Source organism: Notothenia rossii, assembly GCF_949606895.1.
Source record: "Notothenia rossii genome assembly, chromosome: 7".
Taxonomy (NCBI): Eukaryota; Metazoa; Chordata; class Actinopteri; order Perciformes; family Nototheniidae; genus Notothenia; species Notothenia rossii.
In genome coordinates this window covers 35,401,533-35,423,498 of record NC_136905.1, presented here as the reverse complement: position 1 = coordinate 35,423,498, position 21,966 = coordinate 35,401,533, and the positions used below count along the sequence as shown (strand labels likewise).

Sequence of the window (21,966 nt, the reverse complement as noted above, 5' to 3'; positions counted from 1 at the left end):
TTGTTTTGGGACTTGACAATCAACTTTCCTGCAATGTTAACTATGTTGAAGCACTTATTTTAACCAATATTATACATATTTAAAACTATGAGATGTATGTAGATAGAATAAGAAATGTACAGAATACAACGTTTATTGGTGGAGGTACACACACATAATGATAGATGTCTTGTAATACACTGTTAAGGAACCTGTGACCCAAGTTTTTCATTCATTGCATAACTACACCGTAGTTGTGTATATGATATGTCAATAAACCTTTGAAAATCTTGAAATCTTTAAAGGGATGTGCAAAATAGCCATTATATACAGTCTTTAATGAACGATTAGAGAATAACGAGTAATGAATATGCTTTATAGGGATCTGCAGATAAATGTTTAGTCTTCAAGCACCCACTATCAAATATCTCTCCTGATTGTTGGCACTTGACAATCACCTTCACTGAATTTGACCCAGGTGTAACTAAAGTCTGATTTAAGGATTGTTTATATTTCACATCATTAATCAAAATCTGTAAAGTAACTAAAATAAATGTAGTGGAGTAAAAATACCAGGTTAACCTTAAAGAAAGCCCTCAGGATTACAAAAGACCCCCATCACCCCAGCCATAAACTTTTCTGTCTGCTGCCGTCTGGCAGGCGGTACTGCAGCATCCGGACTAAAACCACCAGACTCAGGGACAGTTTCATTCCACAGGCCATAAGACTGTTAAACACCTGCACTTTTGAAACAACATCCACAACATTAATCTGGAAATACTTAGAAATTATTTATCTAATATATCATATTCCAATCACTTGTATATAGACTCTTATTGCACTATTTCACTATTTTTCTTTACACGTTCGAGTCCTGTTTTGGATAGTGTGCCGTCGATGGGTTTCATTCCATTTGTGAAACAAGTGCTGTTTGCAGTGCTGCCAACTCCATAGTAAGGAAAGTAGCTATTGGCAGTCTGAAAAGTCACCAGAGGTCCCTAAATGACGTCATCGCCTCATTTGCATATCATGTATTGGCGGCTGTAGGAGAGAGCATGGGAGAGAGGAGTAAAAAAAACGTTCAAGGATCAAAACTTGAAACCACCAGAGTAAATCCAGACAACAGTAGATCAGAAATGTCTCTATTAGAAAAAGTAGAAAGTAGAAATAGTTTTTAGTAGAAATCTCCCTGACAATAAAGGCAGTATGCCCGTGTGTCATCTCCAATAAATGGCTTCAACCATCCTTTAAAGTAAACTCAGGGTTTGATTCCCACTCCTTTCTGTACTTTTGTGAATACAGTTTAGACTGTGAGATGATGACCTACGTGGATGTTTAGCTTGTCACAGAGAGGCACACACACAGTGGACGAGGTGATTAAGTGACTGAGGCTGTGTGAGTCAATGCGTGCATGTGCAATTAATTTGCAGTCTCGACGCGGGAGAGTGTGGCTGTCTCCTCTCTGCTCTGACTGCAGCTGAGCTGCTGCGAGTGGCAATTGTGAATCTGAGCGCCTGTGAGTACTATGGGAGTGCAGAGGGGCTCACGGTAGCACCCGCAGTGCGTTAACGGCTGAACAATATGTGAGTCTCCAAACACCAGAAAAGTCCCTAATAACACCATTGCAAGTCGTTAGATTAGTCATTAGTCGCTTTTGACAAAAATAAGCAGCCGGAGGGTTTGGAAAGCCGCCGAATTTAACGAGAAAGTCGCCAAGTTGGTAACTGGTTGTTTGACGCTCGGTGTAAACTTCGCGCACTGCCACTCCAACATCCAATCACAGAGCTTGAGGACTAATCACGGGGTTTGTCAAGTAAAGCCCATGGTGTAGTTCTAAACGATAGCTGAGGATTATGGGTAGTGTAGTGTTCTGCCATCCTAAACTCCGAAAATATATTTGTTTCTCCGAATCGAAGGGGAAAAATACAAAAGCATTGTACACAATTTAAACCAATCAATGTTGTGGAATTAACAAGGATAATCTGGTGTTGTGGAGTTGATGAGTGGTGCAGATATCACTGTCAAATCAATCGACAGTAAGGAGAATAATTACATCCGGGTGTAAAATCCTCCGTTATCCAATGGGAATGGACACTCACATTGCCTTTAACTGCCGCCGACATGGACCAATGCTTCCCTAAGCGTCAAATACCTCCGCCGACGGGAATACATTGCAATCAGTTGAAAGCTCTTTGTGTCCGTTTATGAAGCTGAAGGAGACTTGGCGCGTCACAACTGCACGCCAAAGGACCCTGACCAAGCGTCGCTATTGGACTTATCAGGGAGTGAGATGTTGTTGACGCACAAGGTTCCTCGGTAGACGGTTCCCCGGCAGACTGTTCCCCTACCCCGCTGGAACAAGCAGCATCTAAATGCAAATTATGTTGTTAATAAAGTTATGATTTGTTTTTCTAAATAGACTTATTGTTTTCTTTACATACCATCAGATATAACACAACTTCAATTGGTTTACTCTAATTTCAAACACGGGTATATAAATGTGGTTACCTGGTTCATCCGGTGCACCCTGAACATCGGTGTCCCACTCTGTCTCTGTCACCACTCCACTCAGGAGGGATTCACCGATTATACCAGCCAGCTTTTCATCCATGGGGGTGAGTTCCGGTGCCACCTTTCTCCCTCCCGTGGAACAGACACTCTGCCTGTGCGAGGCAAGGGGTTTTTTGGCCTCCACTTTTATATCTGATTTTTTATTTCCTGACCCTGTGCTGATGCAGAGTTGACAACATCTGCCACATGCTGCCACTCTGTTGCCTTTTTGGCATTTGTTACGCCAATACTGTGCCCACCAAACTATATGTTTTGCCTTGTCTCTACTTCTCCGACAAGGATTTCAACTTCACAATTTGTGATGTTTCTTTTCTTGCCTCTTTTTTCGGTCTTTGCCATGCTCGTTTTACCTGAAATCGGTTTGATGAATATTCAATATGGGCGTCTCAATGACTATGTATAGGCAAATATGGGCGTGACGGGAAGTCCGCAAAAGCTGCACCGCATTTCGAGTTGATTATGATTTATAAAGGGAAACCGGCGTAGGACGTGCGTGAGCAGTGTTTTATAAACCGGAAAATGCCTGTGCGTATTCATTTGCTTTGTCCTACGTAAGCAACCTTCCCACGTGAATCCTACGCAAGGCTTTATAAATAAGGACCCAGGTGTCCCTATTTGTGACGGACTGCACAGCATTTTTATAATTTGTCCCGAATATTCAGACGATGTCCTGCATTTCTTTGACAGTCACCCTTCTTGGTATTCATCTAATGGCTGGTTAGAAAGCAAGAGAGGACGATCATCATTAGTTGTGTAAGATGTCAATCAATCAACAGAGCCTGGAAATGTTTCACTTACAGGGGTAGCCGGTGGAGAGCGGTTCCCTGAGAGTTTTTCGTTACATTTGCATGGAAGGGAATACGATTTGAAGTGACATCAGAGGAACTGCAAGGCTCATAAAGTAAAAATATTGATCTATGGATACAATTCTTCCGAAACCAAAAGAGGAGAACTAAACAGATAAGGCAAGGCAAGTTTATTTATATAGCACCTTTCAACACAAGGCAATTCAAGGTGCTTTACAAAAATGAAAGACATTCAGACAAAGGCATTTAAAAACAGACATTAAAAATAAAAGATAATAAAAGAAACATTAAAAGAAAAAATACATGGTCATGTACATAAAAAGTGCATGAATAAAAAGTTACAGTGCAGTTTAAGATATGAATAGTTCACACAGAAGTTGCATTTTACTGATGCCTTTCTTTAAGGTTTCTCCGAACATGAGCTGCGTAGACTTGTATGGTAAATGCGTCCCGAGCAGCATACACAGAGAAAATCAGCCAGGACAAAGTCCCCAGACACTGATTCCCTGGGGTTACTAGCCCCAAATGTTCATTAATCAAAAATGAAACACAACCGCTCAGTTTCAATTAAAAGCAGTGGCAAAAAGATAAGTGTTCAGCCTGGATTTAAAAGTAGTCAGAGTTTCAGCGGACCTGCAGGTTTCTGGGAGTTTGTTCCAGATATTTGGAGCATAATAACTGAACGCTGCTTTACCATGTTTAGTTCTGACTCTGGGGACAGAAAGCTGACCAGTCCCTGAAGACCTCAGTTCACGGTTCATAATTTAGCAGGAGGTCAGAAATGTATTTATGGCCTAAACCATTCAGTGCTTTATAAACCAGCAGTAGTATTTTGAAATCTATTCTTTGACACACAGGAAGCCAGTGTAAGGACTTCAGAACAGGAGTGATGTGATCCACTTTCTTAGTGTTAGTGAGGACTCGAGCAGTGGCGTTCTGAATCACCTGCAGCTTTCTAATAGATTTTTTTGTGAGACCTGTAAAAACACCATTACAGTAATCGAGTCTACTGAAGATAAAAGCATGGACAAGTTTTCCCAAATCCTGCTGTGACATTAGTCTTTTAATCCTAGATATGTTCTTTAGGTGATAGTAAGCTGATTTAGGAACTGTTTTAATGTGACTGTTGAAACTCAGGTCAGAGTCCATGACTACACCTAGATTTCTGGCTTTGTCTGTTGTTTTGAACATTGCAGACTAATGCTCAGCGCTAACTTTTATACGTTCTGCCTTGGCTCCAAAAACCATTACCTCAGTTTTGTCTTTGTTTAATTGGAGAAAGTTCTGACACATCCAGTCATTGATTTGTTCAATGCACTTACTCAATGTGTTAATTGGAGAGTAGTCTCCTGGTGAAATGGTTGTGTACATTTGTGTGTCATCCGCATAGCTATGGTAACTTATTTTGTTGTTTTCATTATCTGAGCCAGTGGTAGCATGTAGATGTTAAAGAGATGAGGCCCCAAGATTGAGCCTTGAGGAACCCCACATGTCATATTTGTCAACTCAGATTTGTATTTACATATAGAAACAAAGTTGTTTCTGTCCTTTAAATAGGGTTCAAACTAATTTAGAACTGTTGATGAAAGTCCCACCTGGTTTTCCAGTCGGTCTAGTAATATGTTGTGGTCAACAGTGTCAAACGCAGCACTGAGATCTAATAATACTAACACTGAAGTTCTGCCACTGTCTGTGTTTAAGTGGATGTCCTTTACAAGAGCAGTCTCAGTGCTGTGGTTTGGACGAAATCCTAACTGGAACACATCCAAACAGTTATTTAAATGCAACAAATTACTCAACTGTCGAAAAACTACTTTTTCAATGATTTTACCTAAAAATGGCAGGTTTGATATTGGCCTGTAATTGTTCATTACTGAAGCGTCTAGATTATGCTTTTTAATGAGCGGTTTAGTAACTGAAGTTTTCAGGGCCTGTAGAAAAACACCTGAGTGAAGAGACTTGTTTACTATAAGATAAGGTAACAGTGGCTGAAATAACAAAAGTTGAAAACACTGTGCAGCAATCATACAGGTCAGCAGTCTGTGGTTGTCATTTATCTAGACTCAGAGTTTGGAAAAAAATATAAAATGTGAACAATTGTTGGAAAAAAATCCATTCACCACATTTATTTGTACTTTACTTCATAGTTTGTGCAAACAAATCAACCTATAATAAAGTGTTGTTAATAATAATTAGAAGCCAGTGTCCAAACTACGGCCCGCGAGCCATTTTGAATCCAACCTCATAAAATAAAAAAAGTACAGTGAAATATGGCCCACAAATTAAACTTGTGCTTGTCTTATATTGTACTTTTTAAATATATACGCTCAAATGTATTACACAGTATTCATGTGTTAGTAAGCACAGTCTTTAAAGTTGAAAACATGTTCTAACATATTTAAGTTGATAAGAAAAAAGCCCAATAACTTATTTACATATCAAGCTTGAAATATACCCTTCATATTTCCTCTTAAAAGAGGCTTCTGTTTTGAGGGATGAGCTTCTTACAAAATGAATGAAACCTTATGAGAGCTGCAGGGGCGGATCTAGAAAAATATTCATGGGGTGGCAAGAGGGTGGCAGGAGAATTTCAGGGGTGGCATCCCCTGGCAGAAATATATGCTGATTTAATCGCAGTCATATCAATTAATGTTAACTTGGAAAGCCACAATATTTATTTTAACTCAATAACATTTGGTGACACGATTGTGGCACATCAGTAAAGCCTTAAATATAAATATATAAGGTGGCAGACATAATTTAATGAATTTTAACTGAACAATAACTGAATGAGTTTGTCTCACTCTTAGACCAGCAGGGGTGCCAAATCTATGCAGACTGCTGCAATAAGTACATTAATTAACTGTCTCATCGATGTTTGTCTAAATTAATATGATACTATTAACAATCATATTATTCCTATCAGCTGTCAATCACTGTTATGATTCACATATTCAGTGTTATTATTAAATAAACTATATTTTTTGGAGGAGTTAATGATGAATGTTCCTCAAGATGCTTGCTCACCCTCCTACACATTTGAAAGACAAGTAATTACTATATATCAAAAGATTCAAAGGAACAGTTCAGCGCCCCACAACTTCATTGCATACAGTTACAACCTTGACTTTACATCAGAAAGAACAAACATTAAAGAAGTGACTAACTGCATCAGTTAAGGTTAAAAAACGTGTATTCAGCTAAAACATAATACATCGTTGCAGTTATTATCCAGTGGAAAGCCCTTACCTACTGGCCTAGTTAAATCAAAGTAATTACTTTTGTTTGGCTGGGTCTTATTTGACTTTCTCTGGACTTAAAACTGTTTTTGGGGGCAGACCCCCACAAAGAAAAAAAAATATTTACACACGTAAGGTCATCATCTTAACAGTTTATTATGATCATCAGTCATCCGTGAGCAGAGCATCAAGTTGGCATGCCTATAACAGCTGAATGTGGCGATTACCATCTTGTTCAGCAAAACGCCTCACAAACTTATTAAGATTTAAAGCTATGGTGCATTTTGATTCAATGCTGAGTACAGCCTGAAGAAAATATTGAGGATTAAAAAACTAATGTCACAACAGGATTTAGAAAAGCTTGTCCATGCTTTTATCTTTAGTAGACTCAACTACTGCAATAGTGTATTCAAAGGGCTGACAAAAAAATCCATCCGAAAGCTGCAGCTGATTCAGAACGCTGCTGCACGTGTCCTCACTAACATTAAAAGAGTGAATCACATCAGTCCGGTTCTGAAGACTTTACACTGGCTTCCAGTCGGCCAAAGAATTGATTTTAAAGTACTATTGCTAGTTTTTAAATCATTACATGGTTTAGGACCAAAGTATATTGTTGAACTTCTACATAATTACGAGCCATCAAGGCAGTGGCGGCGCCAGAGATTTTCTCTAGGGGGTGCTGTGGGATAGCTTGACGTTTCATAGAGGGTGCTCAAACTTTAAGGGTTTCCCATTAATGCACCAGCGCTACAGTTGAATTTTCTACTGCAACTCATACTTGTCAACCCTCCCGATTTTCGCGGGACACTCCCAATTTCATTGCCCTCCCGGGGTCATATTTCTCCCGCGTATTTTACGAATCACTCCCCTTTTAAAACAAAACGTTTGAGACCCACTGAGATAACTAGACTAAAGTTAACTATCTAAACAGTGAGAGAGTCCTTTACTTCACTTGAGCTGAGGTTATCTGAGACTCTCAGTCTGACAGGAGAGAGTTCTCTCTCCACTTTGTTGTTGAAAAAGCTCCTTATATCCGTTAGCTTGGCTAACTAGCACCAGATGCTAACCACAATGATCTCCGGTAGAGACCCACCGGTGCTCGCGCACGCACAAAAAATGGCTCGTGCCACACACACAGAGCAGAGCTTGAATGAAACACAGAGAGCCAGAAGTAAGCTACTTGTACTCACGAGGCCTATTATGTGCAGAATCCCTCTCGCTTTCAGGTGGTTTTGATTGAGTGTCCACACGTGCACGTTTAAGGACTAAAAAACGACCCATTTGTCACTTTGCTGTTAGCAAATAATTTGTCGCTCCAGCTAACAGGAAGTCACTCAAGTGTCACAAAGTAATTTAGCCTATGGGTAGGTCAAAAATCTAATGGGTGCTGGCCATTGGCCTAATCACCTCTGTTGGCTTTATGTTTTTGGTCAAACATTTGTTTGTTTCACATTCGCATTGATGTAATCAATAATTTTTCTAATTTCATAAAAAAATATATATATATTTTAGAAAAAAAACAAAAAATATATATTTATTGGGGGTGCTTAGGGGTGCTTTGGCAATCCTTGGGGGTGCTTCAGCACCCCCTAGCTCCCCCCTGGCGCCGCCCCTGCATCAAGGTGCCTCAGGTCTTCTGGGACGGGTCTGCTATCGGTTCCGAGAGTAAAAACAAAACATGGAGAGGCAGCGTTTAGCTATTATGCCCCAACAATCTGGAACAAACTACCCAAATCATGCATGTCCGCAGAAACGCTTACTATTTTTAAATCGAGACTAAAAACATATCTCTTTGGCTGCTTTTAATTGAGCTGCTCATATTCGCACTACAGTATGCCTTTTAAACATGTATTGTATACCTGTGGTGTTTATTTGTATTATTTTATTATCATTGCTTTGTAATGCCTGTTGTAAAATGCCATGTGTTTTTACTGTATTTATTCCTAAAAAGTATTTTAATTTGTTTTGTAAAGCACTTTAAATTGACGCGTACAGAAAAGTGCTATATAAATAAACTTGCCTTGCCTTGCCTTACAGCCAAACTTGACAGGCTCTTCTCTGTCATTGTAGACCGCAAATACCTCATTCCTTCCGTCTACTTGGATCAGAAATGCTTCTCATTTTGCGCTGTCCCCCCCGTTCAAATGAAATCGCCGCCAATCATATTTCCAGGCTCGCGCCAGGGCCGGGGGAGGGGTTACAAGGCTCGCGTCTTGTGCTGCATTCACTTAGACTTAGACATACTTTATTGTCATTTCAACAAGACACAGAGTGTACTATTAAAACGCAATTTCGTTGTACTGGCTTACAGGAACAGGACAATATAAAAACTTGCTAACATTTTACATATCAATAAATAATAGTGACGTGGTGCTGATAAAATTAAAGATAAAGTGCGTGTTTAAAATATAAAGACTTACTATACATATAAATAAAATAGACATACTATATAGAAAATATGTGCGCTTTACACAGCGTAATGTAATCTCTGTGTTTCTGGTCTACTTAATATTCAGCAGTCTGATGGCATGGGGAAAAAAGCTATTACAGAATCTGACTGTTTTGCTCTTAATGCTGCGGAACCTCTTACCGGAGGGCAGCAGGGACAACAGAGCATGGTGAGGATGAGTGGGGTCTTTAAAAATGTTCTGGGCTTTTGTCAGGGAGCGTTTCTGAGCGGTGTCTCTGATGGGAGGGAGAGAAACTCAGATGATCTTCTCTGCTGTCCTGACCACTCTCTGCAGAGACTTTCAGTCTTTGGCGTTGCAGCCTCCGGACCAGATGGAGATGCCACTGGTCAGCACGCTCTCTATGGTTCCTCACTCAAAAAAATAACTCATTGGATGAACTCAATTCAATTGTGGGCAGGATTTCCATCCAATACATATTCGTAGCCCCAACTGAAACTAAAATCATCCATTTAATAAAATTGAATTGAGTTAGTCCAACTCATTTTTATCAAATAAAGCTGAAATAAAATTATTACGTTTAGTAAATTAAATGAATTTACATTTGTCCAACTCAAACTAATATAATTAATTGGTAAATAAATAATGTAAAAATATAATTATTTTTCACTTTCTCCCCCATTAAGACACTCATGAGACAAAACCTAGTTGAGATATTTTTATTGAAAATTCTCAGATAACAATTACACCTTGAGGTGGATAGCCAATCCTCACTTTACTTGTGTAAACAGTGTCAAAGTTCTCTATCAGAGTTATTTGTCTGTCTGCATTTCTTTTTTTATAAAACATATCAATAAACAGACTGAGCAGGAGATAAAAGCAACTCAGAAAAATAATAATAATGCCAATCATGGATGAGGAAGGTGACAGTAATCCTCAATTCAACATCAATATTTATATACACATCTCAATATTAGCTCTACTTGAAAACACAGAGCAAGATGTACAAATATTTTTTTTAAAGAACATTTTTAAAGTGGTGCAAATAGCACTCCCGTAACAGTGCCGAAACTGGTGAAAAATGAACACCCAGCTATTCTAGATCTCCCAGAGCCATAAACAACAAAGACACTATAAAAAGATGGATGCTTTGCACTGCTCTCCAAACAGGGAATATCATTGGGTGGTTTTGATATATAAAAGAGCGCACTGCACAAACCCTACAGTATATTTGGTAATTGAATAAGTGTAGTGTATTTGCTTTGAACCTACAATTACAAAAAAGCTAATTATTTGTTAAGGAAACTTGACAATACACTTGTTCACCTCTTATGCAAACAGCTTGATTTTCAGCTGCTGTATTTTTGCATTCAGCTTGTGAGCCATCCAAGTTCATTACGACCTTCTGTAGAAACTCAAAGGTGTACTTCAGGTTGTCCGGGAAGCTGAGATCAAGGGCATAAATGATCCCCAAGAGCATGATGAGTCCCCCAATGACGCTGCCTACGTTTTCCATGACTTTAATGCCTTCGATAACAATTCCCACGTCCTCTGGCCCCCCATCCCCGTTTCTTCGGATCGTGTAAATCCCCATGACTGTGTTGGAAATGTCCCTCTCTGCATCGTCAGCGGCGGAGGCCTGAAAACAACACAAACACGTATGTTAAGTAAAAAGCTGAACCCCACAAACAGAAAACTGTATGAAATATAAATAAGCATTCTTAAACCATCAACTGCAGTTTAGAGAAGCAGATTTGCTTCTGTCTCGCTCGCCTAATTGACCAATACTGCTTTAAACTGAGATAAGGACCTCCAACCTTATCAACATACAGAGCCTGAAATACAGAAATAAATAGTTGTACAAAAATGTAGAAATAAATTAAATCTAATAAAGATAGTTATCCATGTATGTCCTGTTTGTTTATCAACTTTTACTTATTTATTCATACATTTACCTATTTATTTCTATATTTATTATTTTATTCATGTATTTATTTCAGAATCTATTTATTATTTTATTTATTTACTCCTGTAATAATTTAAACATGTATTTCTGTATTTATTAATCCATTCACCTACTTATTTCTATATGTATTTCAATATTTATTTATTCGAGAATTTATTTATTTCAGCATGTATTTATTCATTTCTGTATTAATTGATACGTTTATTTATTGCCATATTTATTTATTTATGCATTTACCTACTTATTTCTACATTTATTTATTCTTAAATGTATTTATTTCAGCATTTATTTATTATTTATCCCTGAATTAATGTATACATTTATTTATTCATTAATATCCATATTTATTTATTTATTTCCTTATTTATTCCTGTATTTATTTTTACATTCATTTATTTATTGATAATAATAATAATAATTTTAATTTTTATAGAGCGTTTCAAGAGACCCAAGGAACTTTACAATGGGAAACAAAACAACAAAATAATAATAGTCACAAGGATACACAGGTTAGATACTTAAGTAATACACACAAGCGAGAAGTTGACATTATAGACATCTAGCCTTGGGTATGAATGGTGGTGTGCCATAGGATGTTTTCATTATAAATACATGCCATGGTATTAACAAATTAGGGTAACACTGTTCAACGCTACATGGGAAAAATATTGTATAAACTTACCAGATACTCCTTGAAGAACGAGTCTGGATCTTCAGTTAGGTATATTACAAGGCTTCTCAGGATGCACTCCCTCCTGGTGTTGATGTTGTCACACTAAAGCAGAAGCAGGGTCGACAAATCTGGACAGAATTTAGTTAATGTGGGTGCGACAGAGCGGTTGTCTGAAGAGCAGAAAGGTCAAATCAGTCGAAATGTCCCTAAGCAGGACATGGTATCTGACGGAAAAAAAATTGGGGGGGCTCCGCCGCAGCACGTTAAACCGTGTGCGACCGTTATTAACATTTTCACAGAACAGAAGACACACTTACTGGAGCCCGCTGCACTGTAGGCCAACGCTGTAAATACTTCTGTATAAATTAGCTCCTGTCTCTTTAGCTTTATTACAAGTTGACGGGAGTTCTGCGTTAGCTTTAGCATTAGCCATTGTGTTGAGTGTGGAGACGATATAAGGGGACTGCGGGAGAATAACCCAAATCTAACAAATTCAAAGTGATGACTCTTTTTCTAAAGGTTTACCTCAAGTACGAGCAAAAAGTATGCAGCATTAAAACTACTCTGAGAAGTCAAATGGAATCAAATAAGTAACTTAGGCCTACGTTTCTGCACAATTGTGGGTGCCTGCTTGTGAGTGAGGTTACCCATAAAAGACTCAGCACATATATTATCTCATTATTTAGATTAAATATTTGGCAGTAAAAAAAAGACCAGTGCCTAAACTCAACTGAACTCCTACAGTCCTACTCTGCCTGCCTGCACTAAGGCCAGAAGAGATGGACAGACCTGAGCATTATGATAGAAAATGGCAGCGCTTACGTCATGCACTTTAATTACTCTTTGCATTTTTTTATTTGGATATAAACTCAATTTTGGTGTACTGTGTTCAATGAAAATAACATTAAATCTAATATAATACAATCCACTGATCTCCATTATCCAGCAGGTATTCAATGCTACCCACATGTAGCAAGCTAGCTTCTAGCTACCAGTTATCTGGCTAGCCATAGCTAGCTTGCCGTTTACAACTAAAAACGGAGCAAAATATAACACGGTGGTTTCAAATATTCTTGTCGATATAACTGTATGAAAAGGCATTACTTGGAAACAGGGTACGTTCTAAACTACTAGAGACTACTAAAAAACTACTAAAATACTTACCAAAGAATAGACTTTCCCCAGTCGGTTTCCACAGTCAGTGTCAGAGAAAAGGAGGCAAAAGACAGAACGGATGTGCGCATGCGCAAAAGGGAAGTGCAAAGGGGCGGTCCCCAGATGAAAACAATTCATTTTGAGTTGATCTGTCCTAAATACATTTAATAAGTGAATTGATTAAACTAATTTGTGTTACACTAATGAACTATACTTAGGTTTATTTCTTAATTAAAAATATTTAATAAAGCGAACATTTGTATATTGTGTCAAGTCTAAGAAGGGTTTGAATCGTTTTTATGAGTGCTCTGTAGAACGTGGTGAGGATGGGAGGGGGAGCTGTGCTCTTCTCAACCTGCGCAGGAAGTGTAGGCGCTGCTGTGCCTTCTTAAATAGTGATGTAGTGTGAGTGGACCAGGTCAGACTGCTTGTGATATGCACCCCCAGGAACTTGGTGCTGTCTGTAGTCTTCACTGTTGTGCCGTTGATGTGGAGTGGTGGGTGACAGTGCTTTTTGTTCCTGAAGTCAACAATGATCTCTTTTGTTTTATCAACATTCAGGATCAGGTTGTTGCTGTTACACCAGTCTGTCAGATGTTTCACCTCCTCCCTGTAGGCCTGTTCGTTGTTGTCCCTGATGAGTCCCACCACTGTCGTATCGTCCGCGTACTTTATGATGTGGTTGGTACAGAACCTGGAGCAGCAGTTGTGGGTCATCATGGTGAAAAGCAGTGGACTCAGAACGCAGCCCTTCAGGGAGCCGGTGTTTAAGGTGATGCTGCTGGAGGTGTTGTTACCGACCCGAACATACTGGGGTCTCTCTATTAGGAAATCCAGCAGCCAGTTACACAGGGGTGTGTTGAGTCCCAGGGGTCCCAGTTTGTTTACCAGATGCTGGGGGATGATTGTGTTGAACGCTGAGCTGAAATCCAGGAACAGCATTCGCACATGGGTGTTCTTCTCCTCCAGGTGGGCCAGGCTCACATGGAGCGCAGAGGAGATAGCGTCCTCTGTAGAGCGGTTAGGGCGGTAAGCAAACTGGAACGGGTCAAGTGTGGGGGGAAGTATGGAGACGATATGGTTCTTTACCAGCCTCTCAAAACACTTCATCATGATGGGGGTGAGTGCCACAGGCCGGTAATCATTCAGGCAGGTCACTGAGGATTTCTTTGGCACAGGCACAATGGCTGCTGTCTTAAAACATGATGGAACAATGGCCTGGTCCAGCGAGGTGTTGAAGATGTCTGTGAGGACATGTGCCAGCTGGTCCGCACAGTCCCTGAGCACCCGTCCTGGTATACTGTCGGGGCCTGCTGCCTTCCGGGGGTTGACTTTCCTCAGGGTCCTCTGAACTTCAGCTGTGTCAAGGCGAAGTCTTTGTTCCCCCTGCTTGGGGACAGCTTTCATTGCAGTGGTGTTATTAAGTGCCTCAAAGCGACCAAAGTGATTATTTAGGTTGTGAGAAATGTAGTATCATTGTAACAGGGTAGTGGAGCAGCCTTGTATCCAGTGATGGACTGAATGCCCTGCCACATGCGCCTGCTATCCATGGGGTCATGGAAGAAACTCTGGATTTGTTGGCTATGGGCGAGCTTTGAATCTCTGATGGCATGGTCCAGGTTGGCTCTTGCTGTTCTAAGAGCTGCCACGTCACCAGATCTGTAAGACAAGTTTTGTGCTTTCAGCAGAGCACGAACCTCCATATTCATCCAGGGTTTCTCATTGACACGTGTGGTGATGTTCTGGAGGACAGAGATGTCTTCCATGCACTTCTGGATGAATGCAGATATAGTCACAACATACTCCTCCACATTAATCTGTTGGTTGACAGTTGCGGCCTCTTTAAACATGTCCCAATATGTGCATTCAAAACAGTAACTGCAATGCTGACATGGATCCCTCAGGCCAGGTCTTCACCTGCTTCACCGTGGGCTTTTCTCTGATGAGCAGGGGCCTGTATGCTAGGGTGACCAGACGTCCCCGTTTTCCGGGGACAGTCCCCGTTTGTATTGACCTGTCCCCAGTTGAAACTGTCCCCGGAAATGTCCCCGTTTTTTTTAATATACGTTAAAAACACATAGCAAGGTGAAATAAAAACGTTTAATGTCAGAAAACACTGGGTAAACAGACTGTGGTCAAGCCAGCCCCCACTTCGGAAAACACAGTCAAGCCAGCCCGCACGTTGTATTGCGGTGCGCGAGTATCTTATGCATTACGGTAGAGGCCTGTAAAAACTGCCTTCAAAATAAAAGCGTTTACTCGGTCAATAAGAAATATACCTAAAAAACACACCAAACATATTCATATATACTGGAGCTTAAATTAAGAAATATGTACTATATAATGTGATCCATAATAATTTTAAAGAAACTACGTATAACTCCCACATTATAACTGAGTGAATGTAAAATGTAAGTATACAGTTATGAAGACATATCGGACATTTCTACTGGGTGACTAATTTCAATTGGTGTTGACACCATCTCACAACACTCCTAAAATAACATTACTTTCTGAAGCACAATTTAAAATGTATGCAGTTTAAAATCTCAAATTAGATCTATTATCCATCTATATTTTGATTTTAATGTAAACTGTCCATAATCAAAGAGTCATTAAAAGTCAATCAAAGACTTATTTCACTTCAGGGTGATAGCAGGAGATCCCATCTAGTCACTCAGAGAGAATCAGGACAATCTGATGTAGAGTTTCAAAATAAAATACTTTTGAAATCTCATATATGAGCTATCGTCCCTCTGTTTTTAGATAAGAATAAAACGAGAACTATCCAGTATCAAAGACTTATCTCACTTCAGGGTGATAGCAGGACACCCCATCTATTCACTCAGAGAGAATCTGGACAATCGGATGTACAGTTTCAAAATAAAAGACCTTTGAAGTCTCATATGAGCTATCTTCCTTCTGTTTGTATCCAACAGTTAAATGGTTCGAATTACATTAAACCAGAATTGTCCCCCTTTTTTCTTTAACAGTGAAGATAATTGGATATGTTTATGATATATTGACCGCAAAACTCAAAATGTCCCCGGTTTTAATTTTGAAAATCTGGTCACCTTACTGTATGCAGGAATTAGCATAACAGAGAGATGGTCTGATGATCCAATGTGGGGGCGGGGTGCTGCTCTGAAAGCCCCCTTAATGCTGGTGTAGGCCAGATCCAGTGTATTTTTGCCTCTGGTTGCAAACTGCACATGCTGATAGAACTGAGGGAGAACTGTCTTCATGTTAACCTGGTTAAAGTCCCCAGCAACAATAAAGACACCCTTTTGATGTGCAGTCTGCAGCTCACTGATGTTGTGGTAGAGAGCAGTCATGGCCTCTTCAGTATTAGCGCTGAGGGGAACATGCACTGCAGTGATGATTGTCGTAGTGAATTCTCTTGGCAAATAGAATGGTCTGCATTTTATTGTTAAAAACTCAATGTCCGGAAAGCAGTGGCTAGAGAGCATTGTCACATTTGTACTCCACTTGTTACTCACGTAGATACACACACCACCCCCGCAGGATTTGCTAGTGAGGTCAGTGCTTCTGTCAGATCGGAATATTGTTAGCCCCTCCATGCTAACAGCTGTGTCAGGGACGGATGGATTTAGCCATGTTTCCGTGAGAATTATGGTGCAGCATTCCCTTATCTCTCGATTGTCCGTTAAATCCGTAATCCAGTTTGTTTTCCAGGGAAAGTACATTGGCGAGTAGGACGGAAGGCAGCGGCGTTCGGAAGGGGTTTGCTTTTAGCTTAGCCGATAACCCTCCCCGGCTACCGCGCTTATGCTTCCTGTTACACCGCCTCAGTTTCCTTCTGATGCGGCAAGGGCTGGTGGGAGGCCCTGCTGCTTCGGGAGCCGTCGGGTCTGACTGGCGTAACAGTCCGATTAAGGCAATCCAGGGTAATTGCGTCTACCTTTCCTAAACTACTGACTTTTCGCAGATCGATCATTAATTGATGATCATACACTACTCTGGCATCTAACGCCGTTGCACTCGGACATTAGAGATTTTCTCTCATAAATGTCCGATGAGCCACAACCTTTCTTTCAAAACAAAGCTGCCAACTGGGATGGCAAGGCATTTTTCTGAGGTGGCAGCTGCCACCCCGTGCCACCCCGTAGAACCGCTGGAGAGCTGTCATGTAGGCTTTTTTTCTTAAAGCATTTTCAATTATAAAGCCCACATTTGATTGATTTTTCTAACTTATAACAAAACGTATGAGGCAATAAACCTCATCTCTAGTGAAGGGCCCAGCCCTTCGTATATTTGTGTGTATGTGGCCCTCTGTGAAAAAAGTTTGGACTTTGAATGGGGTGACGTCACTTTGCCTAACTTTTCGCCGAACTGCATTGTGGGAAGCAAAGCAGAGATTTCCAGGCATCTCAGGATTCAAAAGTTGAGCAATGTTAAACTTTTGAAGCTGAGGTGGAAGCATCAGCCAATCAAATCCCGTTTATGCAAATCTGACAGTACAAGCGCTAGCCAATCAAACCGCGTGCAAGCTGGGAGTGACATATCGCAGTTCATTTGCTATATTCCTAAAAATTGAGGAGAAATTAGTTATTGCGGTAGCAAATCACCCGGTTCTTCATGATCAGTCCCAATTAACTTACCGGGATACAAACCGGAGGAACCAGGCATGGAGAGAGGTGGCAGAGACAGTGGGTGAAACTGGTAGGTTTTCGCCTGTTTGGGGATTTTATATCCAGTTTACTTCGTTTTAATATTGCTATTGCTTTGTATGTCGGGGGCGGGAGATTCATGTGATTGGTTGTTGGTCGCGTTGCTCGCAAAAAATCCCCAAGCTTCAGATACGCCCACCTCCAATCTTTTTTTACGCTGCTGTGTGGACTAGTGATGTATCGGTCGTGAACGAGCCGGCTCAAAGAGCCGGCTTTTTGCGGAGGGATCTAGATCCGCATGAAGGCACATTATGCAATATGCAATGAGCACATTATCCCACTTATTACATAGCCACATTCTCAACAAAGTAACGACATGACTCCCAATATTAATTGAAATGCTTTTATGGATTTAGAAAATTATTTTAATGATTTAAAAAATAGTTGTATGTATTTATTTAAATTGACATGCATCCGCTAAAGAAAAATAGTCCGTTGTTACTGTTTGAACTAACGTAGCAACGGCAGGAACTGCTTCGATAGTGTTTTTGAGGAGCTTTTTGATTACAGATTTGAAAACAATCTTTGCTTGCTTTAAAAGTAGCACAATTCATTATGTCAAACATCTAGACATCCCTGCCCTAATGCCAAAGCAAATATCAACTGAATATGTGTCGCCGTTTGAGACCGCTGCGTAAAAAGGAGGGTTTCTGCCCCGTTACTTCTCTGATTACTTCTATAAGAATAAAACAAGGAAGAGGGAGATCTCTTTTTCTCCCCCTCTTCTGACAGCCCTGCAGCTGATCTCAGAGCACGCTCCCCTCTCCTGCAGGGGGGCGTGGTCAACAGCAGCTCACAGAATCGGCCTTTTCTTTAAATATAATTTTTAAATGTCGATATAGTAGCCCCTTTCTTTAAATAGTTTTTATAGGTGTTGATATCTGTTTTGTGTAGCGTGGTTCTACAAGCAAGTCAGTGCATTCATTGGGTGGTATCAGAGAGTTACAAGGGTCTGTAAATGCAATTAAAACATTTGGCCACAGCAAATCATTTATATTAAACATGTAATTTTTTACTTTTGAATACTTCAGTACAAAGGATGTATTGATTAATTTAAGTGATATATGTGTACACATAGGCCTATACACCATTCATTAGTCAAAACAGGGCTACATTTGATTTAATTATAAAAGGTATAATATGTGGTAAACTGAAGAGCCGTTTGGGAGCCGTTTGGGAGCCGACAGAGCCGGCCCTTCTTGGTGAGCCGAGCCAAATGATCCGGCTCACCAAGAAGAGCCGGAATTCCCATCACTAGTGTGGACGTACCGAGGGGGGTGGGGCATGATCGGATTTTGTCCCACATGGCTCTCAACAGCTCAAAAGGCACACACAGTAATTAGAAGAACACAGACTAAAACAGCAATGTAAAGACGAATCAGATGATTAAACATGATCTTAAAATATACTTTTTATATTTTTTAGTAATCATTATTTGTAATACTTTCTGCTGACACTAGGTGGGGCTGTGCCACCTGCCCCTAATGACCAGTTGCCACTGAGTGAAATAGCAAGCCATGGGTAGAAGGTAATTTCTTTGAGCAACATTTGTTTTGCATATTTACTTGATAGCCCTCAGCACATCTCAGAAACTGTACAGCAAGCAGAATCTCAGATCAGAAAAAAAGTTTTTAGAGTATGTACCCAGTGTACTTTCTAAAGGTGACAGGAAACACTGTGCATGCAGAACATACATCTATAACTACAGCGTCCTTCCGGTCCACTGTTTGTTATGATTTTGCAGTTTACAGTGGCGGAAGCCATTATGTGCACATCAGCAACTAAACTTGCTTTCTACTGATTGTTGTGTCAACTGTAAGAAGGCTGACTATGACACAAAAATGACTTTAGGATGAATGATGATGTACAAAATGTACTTTTCCTTTCTTGAGAAAAGGTAATGTGTGTGTTCTTTGTTTCAGTACACAGTAGTTAGGGTAACCAGCTTTAGAATCCTGTAAAGTGCAAGGTCCGTGAAAAGATACAAAAATCTCTGGGGTTACGGTTAATCCCTTCGAGGAGCTTCACTTAAAGATTTTGGCCTTTTCTTTGGGAGCCTTTCCCTTAGCTGATTAGCTCATTGTGCTAGAGTAGATCAGTCATTTTTTCCCTTAAATCTGTGTCGTTTCAATCTTCCTGAAATATCAATAGAACAATCAAGTTACAGGTCTGACACGTTTCCCTTTAGCCATCATATGCTAATCATATTGCTCTCTGTGTTATTTCACCTGTGTTTTTTCTTCAGCCTTCACTTTCAGGGGTCTGAAGCAATTTCACTAAGTGTGACATGCAAACGTTGACCTCCCTTTCAAGGAAATTGAGATTTGGGTCAGTAACAGCTCTGCACAGAGAACTGTTTCTACACCATCAGCAGGTTTTGTCGTTTACACTTTCCTCAACCCTTGAAGGCAAAAGAACATTACTCAGCAGCTTAGCTACTGCACAGAGGCTGGGTGTTAATTTGCAACGCTTTTTGTTATATTCCATGGAATGCTCTTAACATCCTGATAGCAATGAATATCTTAAGTGCTTTGACAAAAAATCCATCAAAAAATGTCCTCTGTGGAAGCCATAGCCTACTGTAAAAAGCACGACCAATCATTTTAGCCGGCCCGGCTAAAGTAACTGGATGGCCAACCCACTCTCTTCAGTCTGCGTACAAATGACGAGACTTTACACATTATAAAATGCGTGCAATAGATACGCTAAAGTCCGATTTTGCGTGCCTATCATACGGCAACTATTCCCATTGAGTTCTGAGTCCGAGTTTTGCGTGCATATGAGACGCAAATGGATACGGTCGGGTCTGAGAAGACCGGAAGCTGTGTGGTCCATAAAAACATGTTATTACTCAATATCAAGCAACGATTATTGATTTTACTTGTAATAGTATAATGTCTGACTTTTTTTGTCGTCCGTGAGGAAAAGAAATGGGGCTCAGAGCCTTTTTTTCCTTCTAATTTGTTATTCTTTTCTAAATAACACACTGTTATTTACTCAACAATAACACACAATTATCCTTGTTTTTATTTATTCGTTTAATTCTATAATCTTGGGCACCGGAAAAAGACGTAGACGGTAAACTGATTACCCAAGATCCTCAGCTTGAAGCTCAGGATGTTTTAGCCGCAATGCACGTTAGGATATGGTGTTAAAGCGATATGATATCCGAAAAAAAATTCAGAGTTTAGGATGGCCGAAGACAATACACTACCCATAATCCCCAGCTATCGTTTGGGACTACAGTCCCGTTGACAAACCCTGTGATTAATCTTCAAGCTCTGGGATTGGATGTTGGAGTGGCAGTGCGCCAAGGTTACGCCGAGCGCCAAGCTCTTTGAAATGGAATGAAACCACGGCAGACTATTCAAAACTGGACTCGAACGCCCCCCCCAGAACTACACATTCTGGCCAGAGCCATGCTGGCTATTGTGTTTCGCAACATGTTCTCTATGGCTCGTCTCTACTGGGAATTGTAGTTTTAAAAGACGTTTTCGTTTTTCCCAAAATTAGAAGTTGATAGTATTAAACTATGTACAGCCCTGGAGGTTTAGGTGATAGGAAACACATTGGTGTGTACAAATTTAAAACATGTAATTACTAAATGGGTGAAAATCGCTTGTATCCATAATGGGCAGCATTAATATATACCCACATGACAGCTCATTTTTACTTTGTAATTCTACTCCACTACAATTCAGAGGTTAACCTGATATTTTTACTCCACTACATTTATGTGAGTTACTTTGCAGATTCTGATTAATGATGTGAAATATAAACAACCCTAAAGCAGACTTTACTTACACCTGAGTAAAATTTAGGGAAGGTGATTGTCAAGTGCCAACAATCAGGAGAGATATTTGATAGTCGGTGCTTGAGAAGACTAAACATTTATCTGCAGATCTCAATAAAGTATATTCATTACTCTACTACTAATAGTTAATTAAAAACTGTATATGATGACTATTTTGCAAATCCCTTTCAAGATTTCAAGATTTTCTAAGGTTTATTGACATATCATATACACAACTACGGTGTAGTTTGAATGAAAAACTTGGGTCGCAGGTTCCTCAACAGTGCATTTCAAGACATCTATCAATATGTGAATACCTCCACCATTAAACTGTCAAATTCTGCACATTTCTTATACTATCTACATACAGAAGAATATAATTCATGTGTATAATATCAGTTAAAATAAGTGCTTCAACATAGTTAACATTTCAGGAAAGCAATATATTAGACGTTAAGTACTTTGTCAGGCTTAATATTTATCTGTAGATAGATACCCCCAAATCTTTTTTCTTATTTGAAAGAAGACCTTAACCTAAAGTATTATTTAATGTGTTAATAAAGGTTAATTAGATTGTCTGTTTTGCACATCCTCATATTAATATCTTTGTACATTGTGCACTGAACTGTTTTATTGTAGAGATCACTTACAGTATCTTCTTGATTTTTTATATTCTATATTTTTA

At 39.8% G+C, this 21,966-nt stretch overlaps 2 protein-coding genes across 3 annotated transcripts in view; one reads left to right on the top strand and one right to left on the bottom strand.

The window, feature by feature from the left end:
* Positions 1 to 21,966, top strand: part of LOC307046683 (uncharacterized protein) — a 377,110-nt gene that overhangs the window by 220,295 nt on the left and 134,849 nt on the right. The gene's annotated exons all lie outside the window — the stretch shown is intronic.
* LOC307046373 (uncharacterized protein) lies at positions 9,708 to 12,935 on the bottom strand (the record flags this gene model as incomplete). Its single annotated transcript, XM_079692769.1, has 3 exons — positions 9,708 to 10,642; positions 11,652 to 11,744; positions 12,807 to 12,935. The coding sequence occupies 3 exons, from the start codon at positions 12,933 to 12,935 to the stop codon at positions 10,289 to 10,291; spliced, it is 576 nt and encodes a 191-aa protein (XP_079548895.1). The 3' UTR covers positions 9,708 to 10,288.